A 20,231-nucleotide genomic window follows, 5' to 3' on the forward strand; every position below is an offset into this window, starting at 1 on the left:
TTCTGCGGGGCTGACTACAGGATTCGAGTATAGACAGATTCTGGAATACCCAGAATCCTGGAACCAATCCCCCAGTATACCAAGGAATGACTGTAATCTTTAACTCAGAAATCTCACCCTCTAGGAACTGATCTTTCAGAAATAGTTGCACGTACATAAAGACATATTTATAAGGAACACTCTCTATAATAGCAAAAACATAGAAATAATCCAATGCCCATTAATAAGTGTCTGCATCATGATATACCATTTGCAGAAATATACCACTTGCAGTCATTAAAGACACTGATAGTACTAACCTGGAAAGATTACCATGATATTATGTTAAATGAAAATATACAACCAGGTATAGCTTGATAATTTAGGTTTAGGAGAAAGAGAGAGAGAAAGAACATGCAAAGATTTATATAAATTTAGGGAAAAGCCAGAAAGGCATGTATTAAATTGGTAACCATTACCTAGGTATGTGTGTGGGGATCAGGAAGAAGGATGAGCAACAAGTTTCATTTCTTGTTTTGTACAGGTGTTTTTAACTGGTGGGCTTGTGAGTGATATTTTTTCCTAGTATTTTTAAATTCCAAAGTTGTACTCAGACTTAATAATATGGCCTAAATTTATTCTGGGACACAGCCACCTTAACTGGTCAGAAATCCAGCACGTGTGAATTTTAATTATACCTGTCTCCTACAAAAGTCCACACCTTTGGAATCTCTCCAATGCCTGAGTGTTACCATCTCCTCAATATAACCTAAACAATATAATTCTGTGTCAACTGCAGCAGACAACACAATTGTTCTGAAAAATGGTCTGACCTTACGGAAAAATCTTGCAAGACTCTTTAACTTTAGCACATTTAATAATAATGAGGGCTATGCCCAGATTCCCATCTATCTATCCTGAGCCAATTTTCATCCAAATAGGATAGAAATTTGGGAGTGCTCTGTATTTTTTTTTAACCCTGGATCTGAAGAGGTTTTTCTTTGGTTTTGCTTTTTAAATTGTTATATATTATCTTCCAAGTCAATGAAGTCATTTCCAACATACTTGATCTATTGAATGGGGATCACAAGGACAGTTCAACAACCTAATTAACTTCCAGGGAAGCAAGAGGAGGCTTCTGCATCAGTGTCTGTGAGCCGGCAGACATCTGATCTTTAGGATAAACACTGGGTGGCAAGAAAGAGTCAATCTATTACTACACCATCAGTCTCTCTCCTTGAGCATTGCTATTTCCTTCACCCAGAGAGGGACCAATAGGAATTGATTAGTCATAATTTCACAGAAATAACTGCAACTGTAAGCACAATCTGTAACACCTGGGTGTATTATTTTAACACATTATTTTCTGTATTGATCAAATTACAGCAGATAGTGCAGTGTCTTATTCATGCCAAGTACGTAATAGTTTTTAATTGAATGATTATTAATTAGAGAAAAGAATAAAGTGCTCTCAGCAACAGGTCAACAGTGTCTGAAAAATTAAAGATTAGTTATTCCCCTTACTATGAGGTTATGTTTTGAGAAAATGAAGTTGATATGAACACTGCACCTGATGATTCTAAGCTCCCATGTTATAGCCATTTGTTATCTAAAAGTTTTTGTAACACCAAAAAGCTTACTAAACAACTCTGTTAAAAGTATTTTTATTTGTGCCTGAGTCTATAAAGTAAATTCTGATTTTACATAATCTTTTAACTGAGCCATAAAATTGTTATGCATATATATACTTGCCACATATAGCAACCAACTTTAAACAGTAAGATCATTTCATGTAACCATTACAAATTAAGAGAAAAATACCATAGGTAAAGAAAAAATAGTGAGGAAAAAACTCTACATGGCAATTTGGTTATAATTAGGAGTAAACATTTCTTTGGTTATCAGGACTGTGGAATCTGCTCCTCTAAAGATGAACCTTTAATTGAACATTTAACTTGGCATGTCCAGACCGTATCCTCTGGCTGTACATCAACTCAAGTGAAATGAATTTCCACAGTGAGCATATATAGTAGTTTAACTTACCCCAAGTTCTATATCTTCTGAATGGAGCTTGGCTTGGATTGCTGCAAATCCACCTAATTCTCCAAACTGAGAAGAAAAAGGGCACACATTAATTTAATTTATTTCTCTTTAATTTTTTTATTTTGAAAAATTTATATTAGTACATAGTAGGTGTATATGTTTATGGGGCACATGAGATGTTTTGATACAGGCATACAATGTGAAATAAACACATCATGGAGAGTGGGGTATCCATCCCCTCAAGCATTTATCCTTTGAGTTACAAACAATCCAATTACATTATTTAAGTTATTTAAAAATATACAATTATTATTGACTGTAGTCATCCTATTGTACTACACATATTAATTTAAAAATATTATCTATTAATAATTTAAGCAAGGAACTAAAGCTAAAATTCTACTTTATCATTGTGCTCTGTAATATTGGTCTTGAGAGAATCCTTGCATTGTTCCTTCGAATGCTCCTGTGGCATACTGCAGATAGTACTAAGTCCAAAAGCTGATGTTTACTTGCTAGTATTGTACATACAAAAAAAGGAAGAAAATATGAAATCCACTCCTTAAAGCATTTTTTTATTATTCTCTGAAGCTGCCATTTGCTTAATATACCAAACTCTAGGACGTCTCATTAGAAAATTGAAAATATACTACATGACAATATTAACAAAAGTCATATACCTTATTTACCAAATCCACAACCCATCCATGAGGCTCCTATGAGAAAAGAAAAACAAAATTGAGATGGCAATATAAAAGCTTCCCCATTAACCCTTACATTTCTTTTATCCTAAATGAATAGTTGGAAGAAAAATTATAAAAGTTTGGAAACTATTTTCAAAGTTTTTTCCCAAATGCTTCCTAACATGTCTTTAACATCACTGTATATGATTTTGGGAGTCTATAAGTCTGTATTTTGATGGAACTGCCACAATGTGGAGCATCTATGCATTTTTGGATAGCTGAGATCAGTTGTTTAAGCTCTCCAACATACAGGATAACCTGAGTTAAATTCTCCAAAAAAGTTTTATTTTAGAAATTAAAACTTAATTATTAACATAAGAAGTAGTAAATCAGAAGAGATTAAAAGTTTTAGTCCCAGTTAGATCATTAATTAATGCTCTTAAGCAAGCTCTATTTTCTCCTCTTTTTCTTTTCTTTTTTGAGCATTCACTGTTCTAGGGACTAGATACAGAACAGTGACTACAAAGAAATGTTGTACCTGCTTTTATGAAGCTCATTCTAGCAGGGTCAACAAAACCAAGTAGAGCATCATATACAGAAGACAATTCAAATTGTGCTAAGTCCCACGAAAGGAAAAACAAAAAGGCCTCAAAAGAAAAATAGGAGCTTCCTCTGCTTGGGGTGGTGGTCATGAAAGACTTCTCTGAAAATATAATCTTTAAAGGACGAGACAGATGTAGCCGTTTAAAGAACAGTCCAGGCAGAGAGGCTATAATGGCAAAGGTCCTGATTGGGGATGGCAGAAAAGACTGCTGTGTTTAAAAAACTCTCCCAGCTGGGACATGGTGAGCCAGGAGTGGCAGAGATGAGGTTGTACAGAGAAACAAAGAATGTAGATCATGGAGACACTTATAGACCATGATTAGAAAGAAAGCAACAGAAGCGTTTTCAGCAAGTGAGTGTTTTATATTTTAAGGTCACTTGCAGTTCTGTGAAGAATGGAATGGAATGGATGAATAGGAGAATGAGACATAGTCAGACACAACCACTCAGAGGGCCAGTGCAGTGTCTAGATAGTTCACAGCTGTGTGTGGAGAAGGATGGCAGCAGAAGGGGGAGAGAGAGGTCAAATGGAGACATATTGGAGATTAAATCAAAGGACTTGTTTATGGTTTGGTTATTCTTTATTCAAGGAATGAATCCTGGCTGACTCCTATGTTTCTTGCTTGAGCATCTAGACAGATGACGATGTTATTTACTAAAAAGGAGAATAAAGGTCGGAGAGGCAAAATGAAATTCCATTTCAGACACACTAAGTTTGAGAATTCTGTATGGCAACCAAAAGGAGATAACTGACTCTTCAAGTCTGGTATACTCAGAGAAGAGGTTTGGGCCACAGAGATATAAATTGGAGGGCCATCGGCATAAATATGACATGTAAATCCATTAGAGAAAGTGTAGTGAATAAAGAAAGGAAGCGCTGAAGATCAAAACTGGATAGAGGTGAAGGAGTCAACAGAGGAAACATGGCTTGGGGGCAAGCAGAAACACAAGGCGCTGCAGTATCCTGAAAGCCAAGCAAGAAATATCTCCAAGAAGGGAGCAACTGGGGTCAGTGCTGTTGATGGGGGTCAAGGGACATTTCTTTCCAATCTGGAAACATGGAGGGGTGCTGGTGTCTTAACGAGAATTATTTCAGCAGATGGTGGATGAAGGCAGAATGGAACGCCCTGAAAAGTTAGTAGACTTCTGTCTAAGTATCCTAAATGGTTCTCCAGCTAAAAATAACACTACTGGATAAAAACACTAAAATATAATATTTTAAAACATATAGCTGAGTTGACCAAAAAAAAAAAAAAAAGTTCAGAAGCTTAAAACAAAGAGAAAGCAGGAATCCAGTGAGGCAGGCAGGAAGGCTCTGAAGCCAGCTTCATCCACAGGCAGCTGCAGAGCCCTGGTGACCGTGAGCGTCCATTTGCAGGAGAAAAAGGACACCAAGCCCAGGTGGGACAGGGTGACTCAAGAAGGAACTGTAACATAAAGCTGGAACTAAAGGGCTACATCCTTGATGTCAGATGAACTGAAATAGATTTACCTGTGGAAAGGGAAAATAAGGATGCCTAAAGGGAGAAAAAAATTCTCCAAGAATTCATAACCACAGAATTGCCCTCATATGGCTTTACTGCTCAAATTCACACTGACGTTATGGTCTGAAAAACCTTAAGCTGATAATTTATTCTAAAATGGTCACAAACTGTAGTGCTTCCAGGCACCTACCAAAAAGTACATCCTTTTTGGAAGAAAGAACTTTCAACTTAGGCCTCAAACTGCCCCCTCCTAGATTAAATGCTAAGAAATATGAGTTCACAGAAAAATGAACAAACAAATAAGTATAAATATATTTTCATACACCTACATACATACACAAAGCAAGTGAGTAAAAGCCAGCAGAATCAGACTTGTAGATATCAGGCACAGAATATAAAGTAAGCATTAAACAAATTAGGGCTTGAAAATACGAGTTAAGAACATGAGACAATACAAAATTAAACAGTCAAAAAAATAAAATTTATATAAATGAAACATTCAGTAACCGAAATTAAAGACTTAAATAAACAAGTTAAACAGCAGAGTAGATACAAATAAAAAAAAAATCCATGAATTGTACTACTATAGATCTGGAAAAAAGTTATCACAATTGCAACACAAGGAGACAAAAAAATGGAAAATGTGAAAAGGAGTTAAGGGACACGGAGGACAGAATGAGTCAGTCTAATATGTATCCAATCAAGTTTCAGAAGAAGAGAGACTAATGGGGAAGAGGGAATATTTTAAAAGACAAAGGCTGAGAAATTTCCAGAATTGATGTAAGACATTAACCCTAGATTCAGAAGCCCAATGAATCTGAAGCAAAATAAATAAAAAGAATACCATGGTTAATCACATTCGAATCAAATTTACAAACATTAAAGAGAAAGATTTCAAAATACAGCCATGGAGGAAAGACAGACTTCTAATAAAAGAACCACAGTCAGATCAATAGCCAACTTCTCCACAGCAATAATCAAAGCCACAAGACAGTGAAATGGTATCTTTAATATTCTGAGAGAAAAGAAATATCATATAGACTTTTGAACCCAGTGAAAATACATACTTCAAGGAATGGGAAATACAGTAAAGTTCAGGCCATCAAAAACCAAGACTTACCCACAAACAGAACCTTACTAAAGGATTCTTTATAGAATGCACTATCAACTTTACCGGGTAAAGAATGATAGGAGGGGACTAAGACATTGCACAAGCAAAATAAAGAGGTAACGAATCATTTAAGAGGGGAGCGAGCACATGCAACATTCTAAGGTCTTTATGCACTGCTCAAGAAGGAGAAAGATACTAGTGAAATTTAGATTTTATTTAGTAAGTTAGCATTTTAGGATAACCACTGAAAGAATAACTGAGAGGGAGGACATGGAATCTTCAGGAGGTCTGGTAGGGAAGGGGAGCAGAGGACCATGCTGAAACTACAGAGGGATATGATATTAAAGGCAGAATATTTAAAGATGGGAAATACTAGATCATGTTGCATACAAGAGTAACAATCCCAATAGTGAGGGAAAGATTGAGGATACCAAAGCAAAAATAGAAAGCCGAAGGAGGAATATGCTTGAGAAGGCAAGAGGAGAGGGGATTTAGAGGACAGAGAATTCCTTTGTGGTAATGAGAGGAAACACAAAGACTGCACCTTTCTGGGTCTCAGTGGATGCATACGTAAAGCGAAAAAAAGAGAATGAACATCTGCTGAGCGCTCACTAGAGTGAACCACCATGTTCAGTATTTCTATGTATATTTGTCACTTGATCTTCACAAAGCATCTGAAGACAAGAGTTTAGCATTTGGGGAGGCAGTACTGCATATGGTTAAAGAACATAGACTAGCTGCCTGCGTGGGTTCTCCCTGTAACTAGGTATGTGGACTTGGGCAAGTACTTCACTTCTGTCTGTTTCAGTTCTCATCTATGAAATGGGGGTAAAAATAGTACCCAACTCAAAGAGCCGTTGTGGGGATTAAATTCCAAAGTACATATTCACTGTCCCTTCCACTCAGCTTTTTCCTCCTCTCTGGGGAACTGTCTGACTCCCCAAGGTGGCAATAACTACCCCTTCCCCTGGATTCTATGCACAGTACATATTATTATAATTCTACCTACTATTTATCATGCTGTCATTTTTTTGTTTTCGTATTTCCTCCACTATGCTACAAGCTAGTAATCACATCTTATTACTGTTTATATTAAAAGACAGGACTGTGTACCTATGTTTCTATCTCAAACTTAGAATAATGCCAGGCACATAGTAAATGTTAAATAAATGATTGCTGACCTAAACCTCTGCTTCCACTAAAGCAATGAACAAGTTTTCCATTGATTAAACTCAACTTCTTTCAATTGTTTCTGAAACCAAACAGTGTTTTCACTAAAGGACTGTTTAGATTATGTACTTCTTGTGAGTATACTCTTATTGGCAGACTGTAGTCTTTTGATATAAAATATACTGGTTCCAGGCCTGAAAAAGCAAGTTTTAATGCATATGAAGTTCAAAAGAAAATTATATATGAGATTAAGTAATAGATTATTTTTTCTAGGTACAATTAATCATTTTAAATGCTATAGTCTCTCAACTCTCTCTAAGAAACTGGAACACCAATTAAACTGGGGTTCTGATAATCTAATAGATGACACTAAAGACATTTCTCATTTTACTAAACATCACTTCAAACCTATAAAATTCTTCATGATATTAGTTAAGAGCTATGGAAAAATTATGCACCATCTGAAAAAAAAGTAGGCAATTTTATGAGCCAGATGGGATATTTGTCATTTTTCAGATTGTTTTAATCCTCCCATGTAACTTGTCTTTTTTATAGCACAGGAAATCTTCTTTTTCAATACATTTTTCTATCAAAAGATGAAACTAAACGATGTTTACCTTTTGGAAAGTCGATACAGGTGAAACAGCAAACATATTTCCCTCTCCAAACACTTCTGCCCAATTCCTTTGAGACACTTTCATTCTGTTTTTAAAATGGTATTCATTATCAGGATTGAAAGCCTAGATTCAAAGAGAACAGAGAAACATTATTATCTATTTCTATAGCAACACATATTAGCATTAGAAAAGAAGATAAAAATATAGCCTTGGACTCCCCTCATTAATGGAATCTTTCAAGAATACACCAAAAGCATACGCCTTAGCTAGCGCAGAGGTGCTGAGAATTAATGTGCTATTCTCCTGTCCTGTTCAGTGTTCACTGTGAAGGAAGAGGAGGAGGTAACAGGATTAGAGGTCTGACTCAAGGCAGTGTGATGCTAATGCCCCAAGTGTGCTAGGGCTACCGGGGACGAGACGAGCAACAGAGGCACTGAAGGCAGAAGTCAGGAGGGGAAAATATGAGGGTCCCTTCTTCATGCAGCTACTGTTACCTGTTGGGGGAAAAGGCCAGAAACCAAACTACATCTACATGAACACTCCATATGAAAGTATTTAAGACATGAATAATCAGGGAGAGGTAAGAGAAAGGCATGTAATCATTCTATAAGTTGAAAAACCCATTAAAATTAGAAAAGCACTTCTTTCAAACTGAGAACACAAGATGGTTGCTCTGCTTTTAAAATAAAGACAAAGGATCCCAACAGCTAATATCCTGAACGATAAAATCATTATCACTCATTATTAATTACAAGTCAGAGAACAGCAAGTATTTTAAACAAAATCAAAACATAAAGCACTTAATTTTAGAGATACTATACCATTGTAAGCACACCCAGGAGACCAACGGGAATTGGATCTTGTTTTATTCTCTCTGCGACCAGTTCTATTAACAGCATCAACATGTTGTAAATTCCTTCATGAATTTCAGTACCCCACTTGTGAACAGCACTTGATGTCAGGAGCTATAAAAAACATAAAGGGCAGTCTAGAGTCTAACTTGAAAAAGAAAATAAATCTACAGTTTATCAGGTCCATCTCAAATAACTGAGAGATTATGATGAAAATACTTTTTTATGCAGATGATTGGTTTTTAAAAGACCGATAGCTGTAGTTCATCTACTTGCCCATTTATTTCAATACAGAGTTTTGCTTTTGAATTTTAATTCTCTTGCATGAAAGCACTTTGTTTAAAAGAAAAATTTTATTTGGTCCTCTACTTTTCATAATTACCAGGGTAGGTCAAATGGTGCAGAGCAAGGTAAAAACCTGAGATCAATTCCAGTATTACTGTTTTCTAGCTGTGTGGCCTTGAACAAATTTACCTGAGTTCTCAAACGCTCAGTTCTCTTATCTCTAAAGAGGCATAACTCCTACCCACTTCACACAAATGTTATGAGGATTAAAAGATATAACAAATATGAAAGCATTTTATAAATGATACGGCATTATTAATATATCTTGATGGCTGGCTGTCCATATTAATATTTCTGGAACCTAAGAAATGAATGCTGTATTGCATGGATTCTAACATACATATCCTTTTAATATTTTTTAACATCTCAGAAATAGGATAATTTTTTTTCTACCTGTTGACTAGATGACAGCAGGACTCAGAATGTGAAAAAAAATCTTAGAAATATCTTAACAGTTTATTTGGCTTACATTTTCCTTTTTGGTATGTACAAAATAATATTTAATTTTTTTATTGTTTAAGCAAATCTAAAATAGCTCTAAGTTTTAAGGCATTTAACTGTTTACTTTGTAGCTATGTTTCTTAAACATAAGACATCAAATATAAAACAATGGTACAAATCTTACAATTAGATACCTTCTTAGATTCCTTAAAAAGTAGAGAAATTGGATGCCCTTAATTCTCAGTCTTCTGGTCTTTGGGGAAGTGTAGAACAAGTGCCAGAACAAGAAATGAAAAATCAAAGGATTTCACTTAAATTGGTATGGTGGTTTCATGTTTTTGTAAGATTTTTCAAAGGGAAAATACTATGCAACAAAAATTTCATCTTGGCCTCACTGAGAACCTCTTTTTAAAAAAGAGTAGGCTGGAAGAGCCCAAACTGTAATAGCTGCAGAGAAAAACCTTGGTTCCAGATTTTCTAAATACTAATTAGCCGCACTATTTGCTCAAATTAGCAGAAGTCATAAGACTGATTTTATGTAAACCAATGAGTTACTATTTTTTGCAGAATTTTTTTTGCCTGACTATATATTCCTCCTATAGTTAAAAATTAAATAATAAAGCAAAATAAAGCAGAGATTACCAATTAAGAAGCTTCAAGTGACTACAAAATAAAAATGTATGTGGATTACGCAGCAATCCCTCTGGCACCATTCCATTTGCTCATTTCTCACTTTGAAAATGCAATTCTGCCTACATTCTAGAAGAGACAGGGAAAGGCAGGCAGTACCTTGTGGAGAAGATGCACACAAGGTTTAAACATATGAATTGGCCAAACCTGAATTATCTTCTCTGCCTGAATATACTAGTAAAAAATCCAGGCTAGCCTGAAGGTAAAAGGTGAGGAAGATGGAAATGACAACAAAGCTCCTTTGTGCACCTTACTCATGTAATCACGTATCATTCATACCCTTACTTCTAAAAAAACGTGTGACAGCTCATGAGAAAAGCCTGGGGAATTGGGGAGAGGGATGTCATCGAACCGGGAAACACAGCTAGGGAAGTAGTACCAATTATATCAAATCCTACTGAGTTTTCCGGCAGACAAGCCTAAAGGCACACAGAACTCTAGCTCTTCTGATTTAATAAAAGAAAGTATGCCTAATTGACGGGGAGGAGAACCTTTTTAATAGCTCTAAAGTGCAAGAGAATTTAAGATTTTTACCTTAACAAAACTGAATAACATAAGGCATGGTACCTTTGTACTCACAGTTTTACAGAAAAACGACCAACCATGTGACCATTTATTATACTGCTCCTAACAGCTGAAGGCATGAGACAAAACAGTTTTCTGAAGTATCTCTGTACAGAGTTAGAGTATTATATTCCAAATATGCAACTTGCTGGTGAATGGACTGGATACAGGGATTTCTGGATCTGGAGATCCTCAACCTTGAGTAAGTCCTTTTCCACAACTCTGAATACACTTTTCCTTTTAAGTTTATGCATCCACTGTGATGTGTGTCACAGTACGTTACAATATAACAATTTTGCTATTTTTATTTTACTTTTTTTAAATTTGTAGAGACAGGGGTCTCACTATGTTGCCCAGGCTGGTCTTAAACTCCTGGCCTCAAGATGTCCTCCCGCTTTTGGCCTCCCAAAGTGCTGGGATTATAGTGTGAAGCACTGGGCCTAGCCAATTTTGGATTTTTTAAAAGCTGCTATAATTCTTAAAAGCTTAAAATTATTTTAAACTACAAACTGATAGATGAGCTAAACTAAAATGAAGATAAATCTTGATTTCATATAATCTTTGCCCAAGTGACAATTTGAAAAGATTTCTCCATTTTTTAAAAAATGAAGCTACTTTTGCTTCTAAAATTAATTATATATTTTTTTAAGGCTTGAATCAAGGGAGATTCTGCCTACCAAAATGCAACTGGGAATAACTATTTGCAAATGAACTCTTTGTTTTACTGGGTCTCTTTTTTTTTTTTTTGAGACGGAGTCTCGCACTGTCATGCGGGCTGGAGTGCAATGGTGTGATCTCGGCTCACTGCAACCTCCACCACGTGGGTTCAACAGATTCTCCTGCCTCAGCCTCCTGAGTAGCTGAGATTATAGATGCCCACCACCAGGCCCAGCTAATTTTTTGCATTTTTAGTAGAGATGGGGTTTCACTATGTTGGCCAGGCTGGTCTTGAACTCCTAACCTTGTGATCTGCCTGCCTTGGCCTCCCAAAGGGCTGGGATTACAGGTGTGAGCAACCGCACTGGGCCTTATTGGGTCTTAAGATAAATGCAAACATTACCCATCTGTAGTTCTAGTGACTTATTTACATATTGGACAAAAATGGATGTCAAAATCCAGAAGTTAAGCCAGCAAAAGAATCATTCATTGAAACTTTTCTGAGCTCTTTCTATGAGCTAGGCACTTAGTTACATGCTGGGGGAAACGGCAGTATGTTAACAGACACAGTCCTTGCTCTAATGAGGATTCAAGGCTCATCTGCTAAAAAGGGAGGCTGATTCAGTTTGTTTTTAGAAACACAATTCTTGTGATCTCCTATTCCCATTGTTAAGAAACACTGCTTTCTAAGAGATGTGACCCGAATGGAAGCAGGCATATCACTCTGGCTCTAACAGAGATGGTGCCTTATGCATGCTATTCTGTCAGTGAGAATACCGAGTCAATCTTTCAGTAGTTCAAAATGTCTTCTCCTGTCTCACATACTTAAAACAGCTCATATTTTGATAAGTATATACTGTCTTTCTAAGTGCCACAAGTCTTTGTTTACTAATATGTGCACTATCCTAGTATAATTAAGTCTTAATCTATTCTTTAGCAATTAAATAGTAGGAAGTATTTATTATTAATAAAAGTTATATTTAACCAAAGACACATACAGACAATATAAAAGAAGTAAATCATTCATAAGCCCCAAATTCTGAGTTCCGTTTTTCATATTAGAGGATTCCTCAGTTGAACAAGATTCATAAACTGGTCTTATACATAAAAAACTAAAATTAAAACAAAAAGCTTTTCTTCCTTCACCCCTCCCCTGCCCAACACACACAAAATATCACATCAGCACATTTTTCTTACCTTTTTAAATGCTTCAGGCATACACCTATCCATAAACCTTCTACAATTCTCATCAGATTCGGAAAGACCTTAGTAAAATGAATGAAATAATATACTTTATTTAGGTCAGACTCAGAAAGACCTTAGTAAAATGAATGAAATAATACACTTTATTTAGGTCTTTGGTAGTTCGTAAAAATCATATACATCATTCTAAATTCATACATATGGAACTATGTCATAGGAACCTTAATTCTTATGAAATTATTAAAAGTAGAATATACACCTTTGATGAAGGAAAGGCTGAGAAATAACCATAGCATTAGATTAAATAAATACCAATTGAACTGAAATGGTTGAACTTACATTTCCATGTCAGAGTAACTTCAATGATCTGATTAAATAGCTAATAAAACACCAACAGCAGCTACTTACTAGCCATTATTATTTCCCTAAAAAGTTCCATAGAAACACAAATATTTTCTAATCCCAGAACCTTGGGAGGCCAAGGCAAGAGGATCACTTGAGCCCAAGGGTTTGAGACCAGCCTGGGCAACACAGTGAAACCCCGTCCCTATAAAAAATAAAAAGCTGGGTGTGGTGGTGCTTGCCTGTTGTCCCAGCTATTTGGGAGGCTGAGGTGGGAGGATCACTTGAGCCTGGGAGGTTGAGGCTACAGTGAGCCATGACTACGCCATTGCACCGCAGCCTGAGCAACCCTGTCTCAAAAATCAAAAACCAAAAAACAAACAAACAAACAAACAAAAAAAAAAACAAAAAAAAACCCACACAAATATTTGCAATAAATGCCTAAATTACTCTTCTTCCCTAAAACAAACCAATGAACTCCGTTACACAGATTTGTGTCTGGCACAATTCACATAGTAAGTGATAAATACTTGCTAAGTGAATGAATAAATTCCCTGTAAAATCATCTTTTGGAAAAAGTACATTTCTTTATTAAACTCAATAATGAGTTTTGCTTATCATTGGGAATACTGCTAAACACACTCTCTTTTTTTCAGACCCACTGCCTAGCATAGTACCTAGATCCTAACAGGCACTCAATAAATGCTACTGCGGAGAAGCCAGTCAGAAATACACCATATTCTGGCCATATTCATTTCGTAACTGAATTCAATATGAAAAATAAGTTATTTTCTCTTTTTTTAGTACAGGTGTTCATACTGACACCCACTCTTCCAACCTAATGATATTTTATTATTTTAATAGCTTGATATTTATAAAGCTTAAAACAGTATCAGGCACTTAATAAGCACAAGTTTGTTAAATAAATATAGCTTTCTTCTCTTAAAAAAAAAAAAGCTGTTGAATTGAGCCTTAATTTAAAGTACTCCAAAGCTTCTGTGGAAAAACTTAATTTCAATTTCCATTAAGCTTTTCAATTATATTTTAAATAATCTTATACTCTATCGAAGGTAGAAGAAAACAATTTAGTTCAAAGCTTTTCTTCTACAGGAGATAAGTGAAGACTAAGAGAATAAATGATCTGTCCAATATCACACAGGTAGGCAACAACAAAGGCTAAGATTAAACTCAGGCCTTCTATGAAACAAATGTCCTCATGTGTTCTAAGGTCTGAAAACTTACCAAGTCTTGCTAGGTAGGTAGATGCCAACAGGCATTTGCCTAGTGATTCTTCTCGCTTGTATGGGATGGACCAATGATCAGTCAAAACACGGCTTTCCAGTTCATATAAATTTGTTGTAGGGAATTCAATTCCTTCCCCTGAGCAGTTTCCATTCTCATCATTCTTCTGACGAAAAGGGATTAAGATAAAAAGCAAATAAACTAATTAGTGATTACTCTAAAAATTTCCTATGTAACATGGAGCAGATACTGAATCAATGGTAGCTATTAATACCAATAGCACGGATTCTACCTTTCTTTCTTATAATCACATCTTTCACCAAGAATATCTCAAATATTCTCAACTTTTATCATTTTGGCATCTCTACTCGCTCTCTCAGAAGGTGACCTCATCTCTTTCTTTAAAAATGAACTGTCCAGGCCGGGCGTGGTGGCTCACACCTGTAATCCCAGTACTTTGGGAGGCCGAGACGGGTGGATCACGAGGTCAGGAGATCGAGACCATCCTGGCTAACACGGTGAAACCCCGTCTCTACTAAAAATACAAAAAAATTAGCTGGGGGTAGTGACGGGTGCCTGTAGTCCCAGCTACTCGGGAGGCTGAGGCAGGAGAATGGCGTGAACCCGGGAGGCGGAGCTTGCAGTGAGCCGAGAGCTGAGATTGCGCCATTGCACTCCAGCCTGGGCGACAGAGCAAGACTCCGTCTCAAAAAAAATAAAAGAATAAATAAATAAAAAGAACTGTCTAGGCCGGACATGGTGGCTCATGCCTGTAACCCTAGCACTTTGGGAGGCCGAGGCGGGAAGATCACTTGAGCTCAGGAGTTCAAGACCAGCCTGAGCAACAGAGTGAGACCCTGTCTCTCTACAAAAAAAAACCCCAAAACCAAAACCAAAAACAACAACAACAACAACAACAAAAAACTGTCCATTTCTCATGATAAAATATCAAATGTTTGCCTTCATCAACAGCCCTCCTGTCTTTACCTTTCTTTTCTCACTGAGGGGATAAATTCTTCAAAGAGGTATCTATATTTGCCATCTTCATCTCCACACCACTGACTCATTCCTGACAACACCCCAATCTGGATTCCAGAGTCCCTATTCTCCAAAATGGTTACTGTTAAGGTCACCACTGAACTTTATTTCACTATGTGAAATAAATTATGTCTCAGTCCTAACCTTACCAATTATGTCTCAGTCCTAACCTTACCTCTCAGGAGTATTTGACCTTCTGCCCACTCCCTCCTCTTGAAATGCTGGCTTCTTTTCCTTGCCTCCTAGAACAGTACACTCTCTGTTCTCCTCCCATGGGTCTGGCTGTTCTAGTCTGTCTCCTCTTCTGGTACATCTTCCCCTTCCTAGTCATCAAATACCTGAGTTCCTCAAACCCCAGTGCTAAGCCTTCTTTTCTTTTTGTTCCTGTTGATTTCTCTGGTTGACCATATCCACACTCCAGATCTCAATTACCTCCTATCTGTAGATGACTCATATATTTCTATCTCCAGTTTAGACTTCTCCTCTGAGCTTCAGACCCACAAATCCAACTGCCTACTTGACACCTTCTCTAATTCAATGTTTGCCCCAAACCAAATTCATGATCCTTCCCCCGTAAATCCTGGTCCCCTTCTTGTGTTCTTCATCCCAGTGAATGGCACCAGATTCATCTAGTAGCATAGCCAGAAGCCAGGGGATCATTCTTAACACTTTGTTCTCCCATCCCCATCTCCATCCCCAGGACCTGGTGATTGGACCTCATATATTTCTCTCCAATTCCATTCTTAACACTTTGTTCTCCCAACCCCATCCCCATCCCCAGGACCTGGTGACTGGACCTCATACATTTCTCTCCAATTCCATTCTTAACACTTTGTTCTCCTATCCCCATCCCTAGGACCTGGTGATTGGACCTCATGCATTTCTCTCCAATTCCTCTACTTCCGTCCATTTCCACAGCTACCACTTAGTCCTGGTTTATGCCTAGATTACTTCACCAGCTCCCTAACTGGTCTCCATCTGCCTCATACACACATTTACTCTTCTTACTGATCTTCATAAAGCACTAATCTGACGTTAACCTTAAAACCTTCATGGCTTCCCTTTGTTCTTAAGATAGGCCTAAATCGTGTTTAAAATATTTTACAAGGTCTTGAATGGTCTATCCCCTAACTCTCTCTCTCCAGCTTTCTGCAGTCCAGATCATTTCTCTGGGATTTAGCTTCTTGTCAGGCATAATGCTTCATGTATCGGACTATTTTCCCAAAAGGCCACAGCAGTATTTCTGGCCCCACATACTCTTCCAGAACCTTGTCTCTCTTCATCATAAAGTGGCATTTACTTCCCCTGGATCTGAACCAGCGTGGAACTGTGTGTGTGCATGCCTCGGTGAATAGAATACAGCAGAAAGAGACACGTCTAAGCCTAGGTCATGAAAGGCAATACAGCTTCCTCCTGGTTCTCTCTCGGGACACTCCCTCCTGCAACATGGACACCATGTCCTGAGGGAACCCAGGCTAAATGCAGAGGGCCTGTATGGTTGTTTTGTCCAATAGTCTCACTAAGGTCTCATTGGACAACCAGCCCCCGAAGGCCAGAGGAGGAGCCTTCACATGAGTCCAGCCTACAGCCATGAAGTCATCCCCAGCCTTAGTCTTCCAGCTGAGGTTCTCAGCATCATGGAGCAGAGATAAACTGCTGTCTGAATCCCTTCCCCACAGAATCTACGGGCACAATCAATGGTTGCTTTACGCCACTATTCCTGAACTCATCTTTCTGTTCTCTTTAACCTACTTAACTCCTACACATCTTTAATTCTTTCGGGGAAGCCTTTCCAGAATTTCTAAAACAGACAAATTCCTCCAGTTATCATATACCCTTACCATCCTCAACCTCTCCTTCACAGCACTACTCACAGGTGTAATTTTACATTTATCTCTGATTTGTGTTTGCCCCTCACTAGACCAAGCTGCCTAAGGGCATGGACCTTATCTATTTTTGACCACCTCTGTATCTCTAGAAGCTGGTACCTAGCATAAAGTAGGTATTTAATAAATATTGTTAAATGCAAAAATAATCCATATAAAACTTCAACTATTAATAGGGTAACTGCCAGACTTCACTTCAGTTCTCATTATGCTAATTTGTAACAAAGCAAACAGGACCCCAAATTGCCTAATACCTACACTAGTTTGTATTTTTTTTTTTTTTTTTTGGAAACCTACATATCTTCACAATTTACCATATAATTTAATCATTACAAAATAAAATAATCCCATTTAAAAATCATGTTTAACCTCAATGAAGAAAAAGATCATAAATATAAAGCAGAAATCGTAAAACACAGAAGAAAACTAACTTCAATGCCATATCAATGATATCTAAAGAAATCCAACACATTTCTCCCCCCACCCCAACAAAGTTTGTAACTAAATAAAACAAAAAACAGGAAGGTAATTAAGCATAGAAGACAATGTAAATTGGACAAGGGTAGAAGGAGGGGGTGATGAACTAAGTACGCTTAGAATCACAATGCATGGGAAAAACTCAGTTTTTAAAGCGTAACACTTTTCAGAAATATATTTAATTCATAAGTACTATAAGTAAGCCAATTTTACTTAAAGGAACCTGATAGGACTCAAACAGTAAAAAATTTACAATAGTTTTAAATTTGCACACATGTGAAATGCTTAAATTTATTACCTTAGGATTAAAGTGGAATTAACTCATATAAAAACAAAAATTTCATTTGGCTGATTCCTAAGTGGGTATATGTCATTACTATGGAGTATCTATCATTAATTTCTATAGACTTAATATATCAAATCATACATAAAATCATCAAATGTACCCAGTAGATGTAAAAACTAAGAGCCTCTTTAGTGAAAGAAACAAAAGTCCTCTAGCAACTTCAGTGTTAAGGACTGAATTGTGTCTACTCCCCCAAATCCAAGTCATCAATTGAAGCCCTAACTCTCAATGTGACTATATTTGGAGATAGTGCCTTTAAGGAGATAAACAAGGTTAAATGAGGTCATAAGGGTAGGGCCCTAATCCAATAAAACTGGTGTCTTAATGAGAAGGGGAACAGACATCAGAGATCTCCCTCTTTGTCAGTGCACAGAGGAAAGGGCAAGTGAGGACACAGCAAGAAGGCAGCCCAGAAGAGAATCCTCACCAGAAACCAACTCTAATGACTTCTTTTTTATTTTTATTTTTTTTTTTGAGACAGAGTCTTGCTCTGTTGCCAGGCTGGAGTGTAGTGGCACAATCTCGGCTCACAGCAACTTCTGCTTCCTGGGTTCAAGTGATTCTCCTGCCTCAGCCTCCCAAGTAGCTGGGACTATAGGCATGTGCCACGATGCCCGGCTAATTTTTGTATTTTTAGTAGAGATGGGGTTTCACCATGTTGGCCAGGATGGTCTCGATCTCTTGACCTCGTGATCTGCCCACCTTGGCCTCCCAAAGTGCTGGGATTGCAGGCATGAGCCATCGTGCCCGGCCTCTAATGACTTCTTGATCTTGGACTTCTAGCCCCAACTGTAAGAAAATAAGTTTCTGTAGTTTAAGCCACCCAATCTGTGGTATTTTGTTATGGCTGCCTGTTCAGGCTGATTCTGATGTGGGTATATTTCATTACTATGGAATATCCATCGTTAATTTCTACAGAAATTAATAAATCAAACCACATACGAAATCGTCAAATATACCTAGCAGATATTAAATCTAAGGGGGAGCAAGGGGGGAGATCTTATTATGTGCCTCCTGATATGGCACACTGTAAACAGCACAATTCTCACTTCTTTGATATTCCCACCAAAAATGTATAACCTGAATCTAATAATGAGCAAAACCCAAAATGAAAAACAGTCCTTTATTTTTTTGAGACAGAGCCTCACTTTGTCGCCCAGGCTGGAGTGCAGTGGCACCATCTTGGCTCACTGCAGCCTCCATCTCCTGGGTTCAAGCGATTCTCGTGCCTCAGCCTCCCGAGTAGCTGGGACTACAAGCACATACCACCATGCCCAGCTCATTTTTGTATTTTTGGTAGAGACAGGGTTTCGCCATGTTGGTCAGGCTGGTCTCAAACTCCTGACCCCAAGTGATCTACTCGCCTCGGACTCCCAAAGTGCTGGGATTACAGGTGTGAGCCAACATGCCTGGTCAAAAAACAGTCTAAAAATGGTCTAGCCTCTATTCCTAAAAAATGCCAGAGTCACCAAAGACAAGGAGACTAGACAAATACGACAACCAAACACAACATGGTATCCTGGACTGGATCTTGAAACAGAGATCATTATGTGTTTTATTTTACATTTTCGCTTCAAAGGACTTAGTACTGGATCAGTGTTAATTTCCTGGTTTGGTAAATATACTAAGGTTAAGAGAATATCCTCATTTTTAGGAAGTATGTAAGGGTGAAGGGGCATGATATCTGTAATTCATTCTCAAACAGTTCAGGAACAACAAAATACATACACGTTTTATACACACATACACATTATATATGTCTGTATATCTAAATACATACATACAGAGAGAAATAAAGCAAATATGATAAAATGTTAATATTTAAAGAACCTGAGTAAAGGTTACTTCTCTGTAAATGTAAGATATTAATTGTAATCCCCAGGACAATCATGAAGAAAATAAAAATATATATTGAGAAAGAAACAAGGGAATTAAAATGATACACCAGAAAATAGGTATTTAATATAAAACACAGGAGTAATGGAGGAGTAGAGGAACAAAAAGATGTAAGAGATAAGAAAACAAAGAGCAAAGTGGCAAATGTAAATCCTGTCTTACCAGTAATTATATTAAATGCAAATGGACAATAATTAAAAGGCAGAGATTTGCAGAACGAATTTTTAAAAAATATTATACAACTATATGCTGTCTACATCAAACACAATGTAGACAAAGATACAGAGATTGAAATAAAAGGATGTAAAAAGATATCAAACACACATACAGGAGCTGGAGTGGCTATATTAGACAGAACAGACATTAAGGCAAGAAATGAGACTAAGACACTTCATAATAAAAAGGTCAATACAACAGGAAGATAAAATGATGAAAAAATATATACCCAAAAGCAATAACCAAAGAGAGCTGGAGTGACTACAATAACACTGGAGGAAAAAAAGACACTGAAAAGCTGTTACTAGAGACAAGAAAGGCTGTTCTTTTGCCCCATTCTTTTGGGG

At 37.2% G+C, this 20,231-nt stretch overlaps 1 protein-coding gene across 1 annotated transcript in view; it reads right to left on the minus strand.

The window, feature by feature from the left end:
• Nucleotides 1-20,231, minus strand: part of USP24 (ubiquitin specific peptidase 24) — a 148,356-nt gene that overhangs the window by 96,398 nt on the left and 31,727 nt on the right. The window contains exons 2-7 of the mRNA XM_030812898.1: nt 14,026-14,191; nt 12,436-12,503; nt 8,512-8,655; nt 7,691-7,813; nt 2,703-2,738; nt 2,023-2,088 (exon numbers count right to left, since the gene is read on the minus strand). Coding sequence (XP_030668758.1) covers nt 2,023-2,088; nt 2,703-2,738; nt 7,691-7,813; nt 8,512-8,655; nt 12,436-12,503; nt 14,026-14,191 — 603 coding nt within the window. The remainder of the gene's footprint in view (nt 1-2,022; nt 2,089-2,702; nt 2,739-7,690; nt 7,814-8,511; nt 8,656-12,435; nt 12,504-14,025; nt 14,192-20,231) is intronic.

The sequence above is a fragment of the Nomascus leucogenys genome, chromosome 5 (assembly GCF_006542625.1).
Source record: "Nomascus leucogenys isolate Asia chromosome 5, Asia_NLE_v1, whole genome shotgun sequence".
Classification (NCBI taxonomy): domain Eukaryota; kingdom Metazoa; phylum Chordata; class Mammalia; order Primates; family Hylobatidae; genus Nomascus; species Nomascus leucogenys.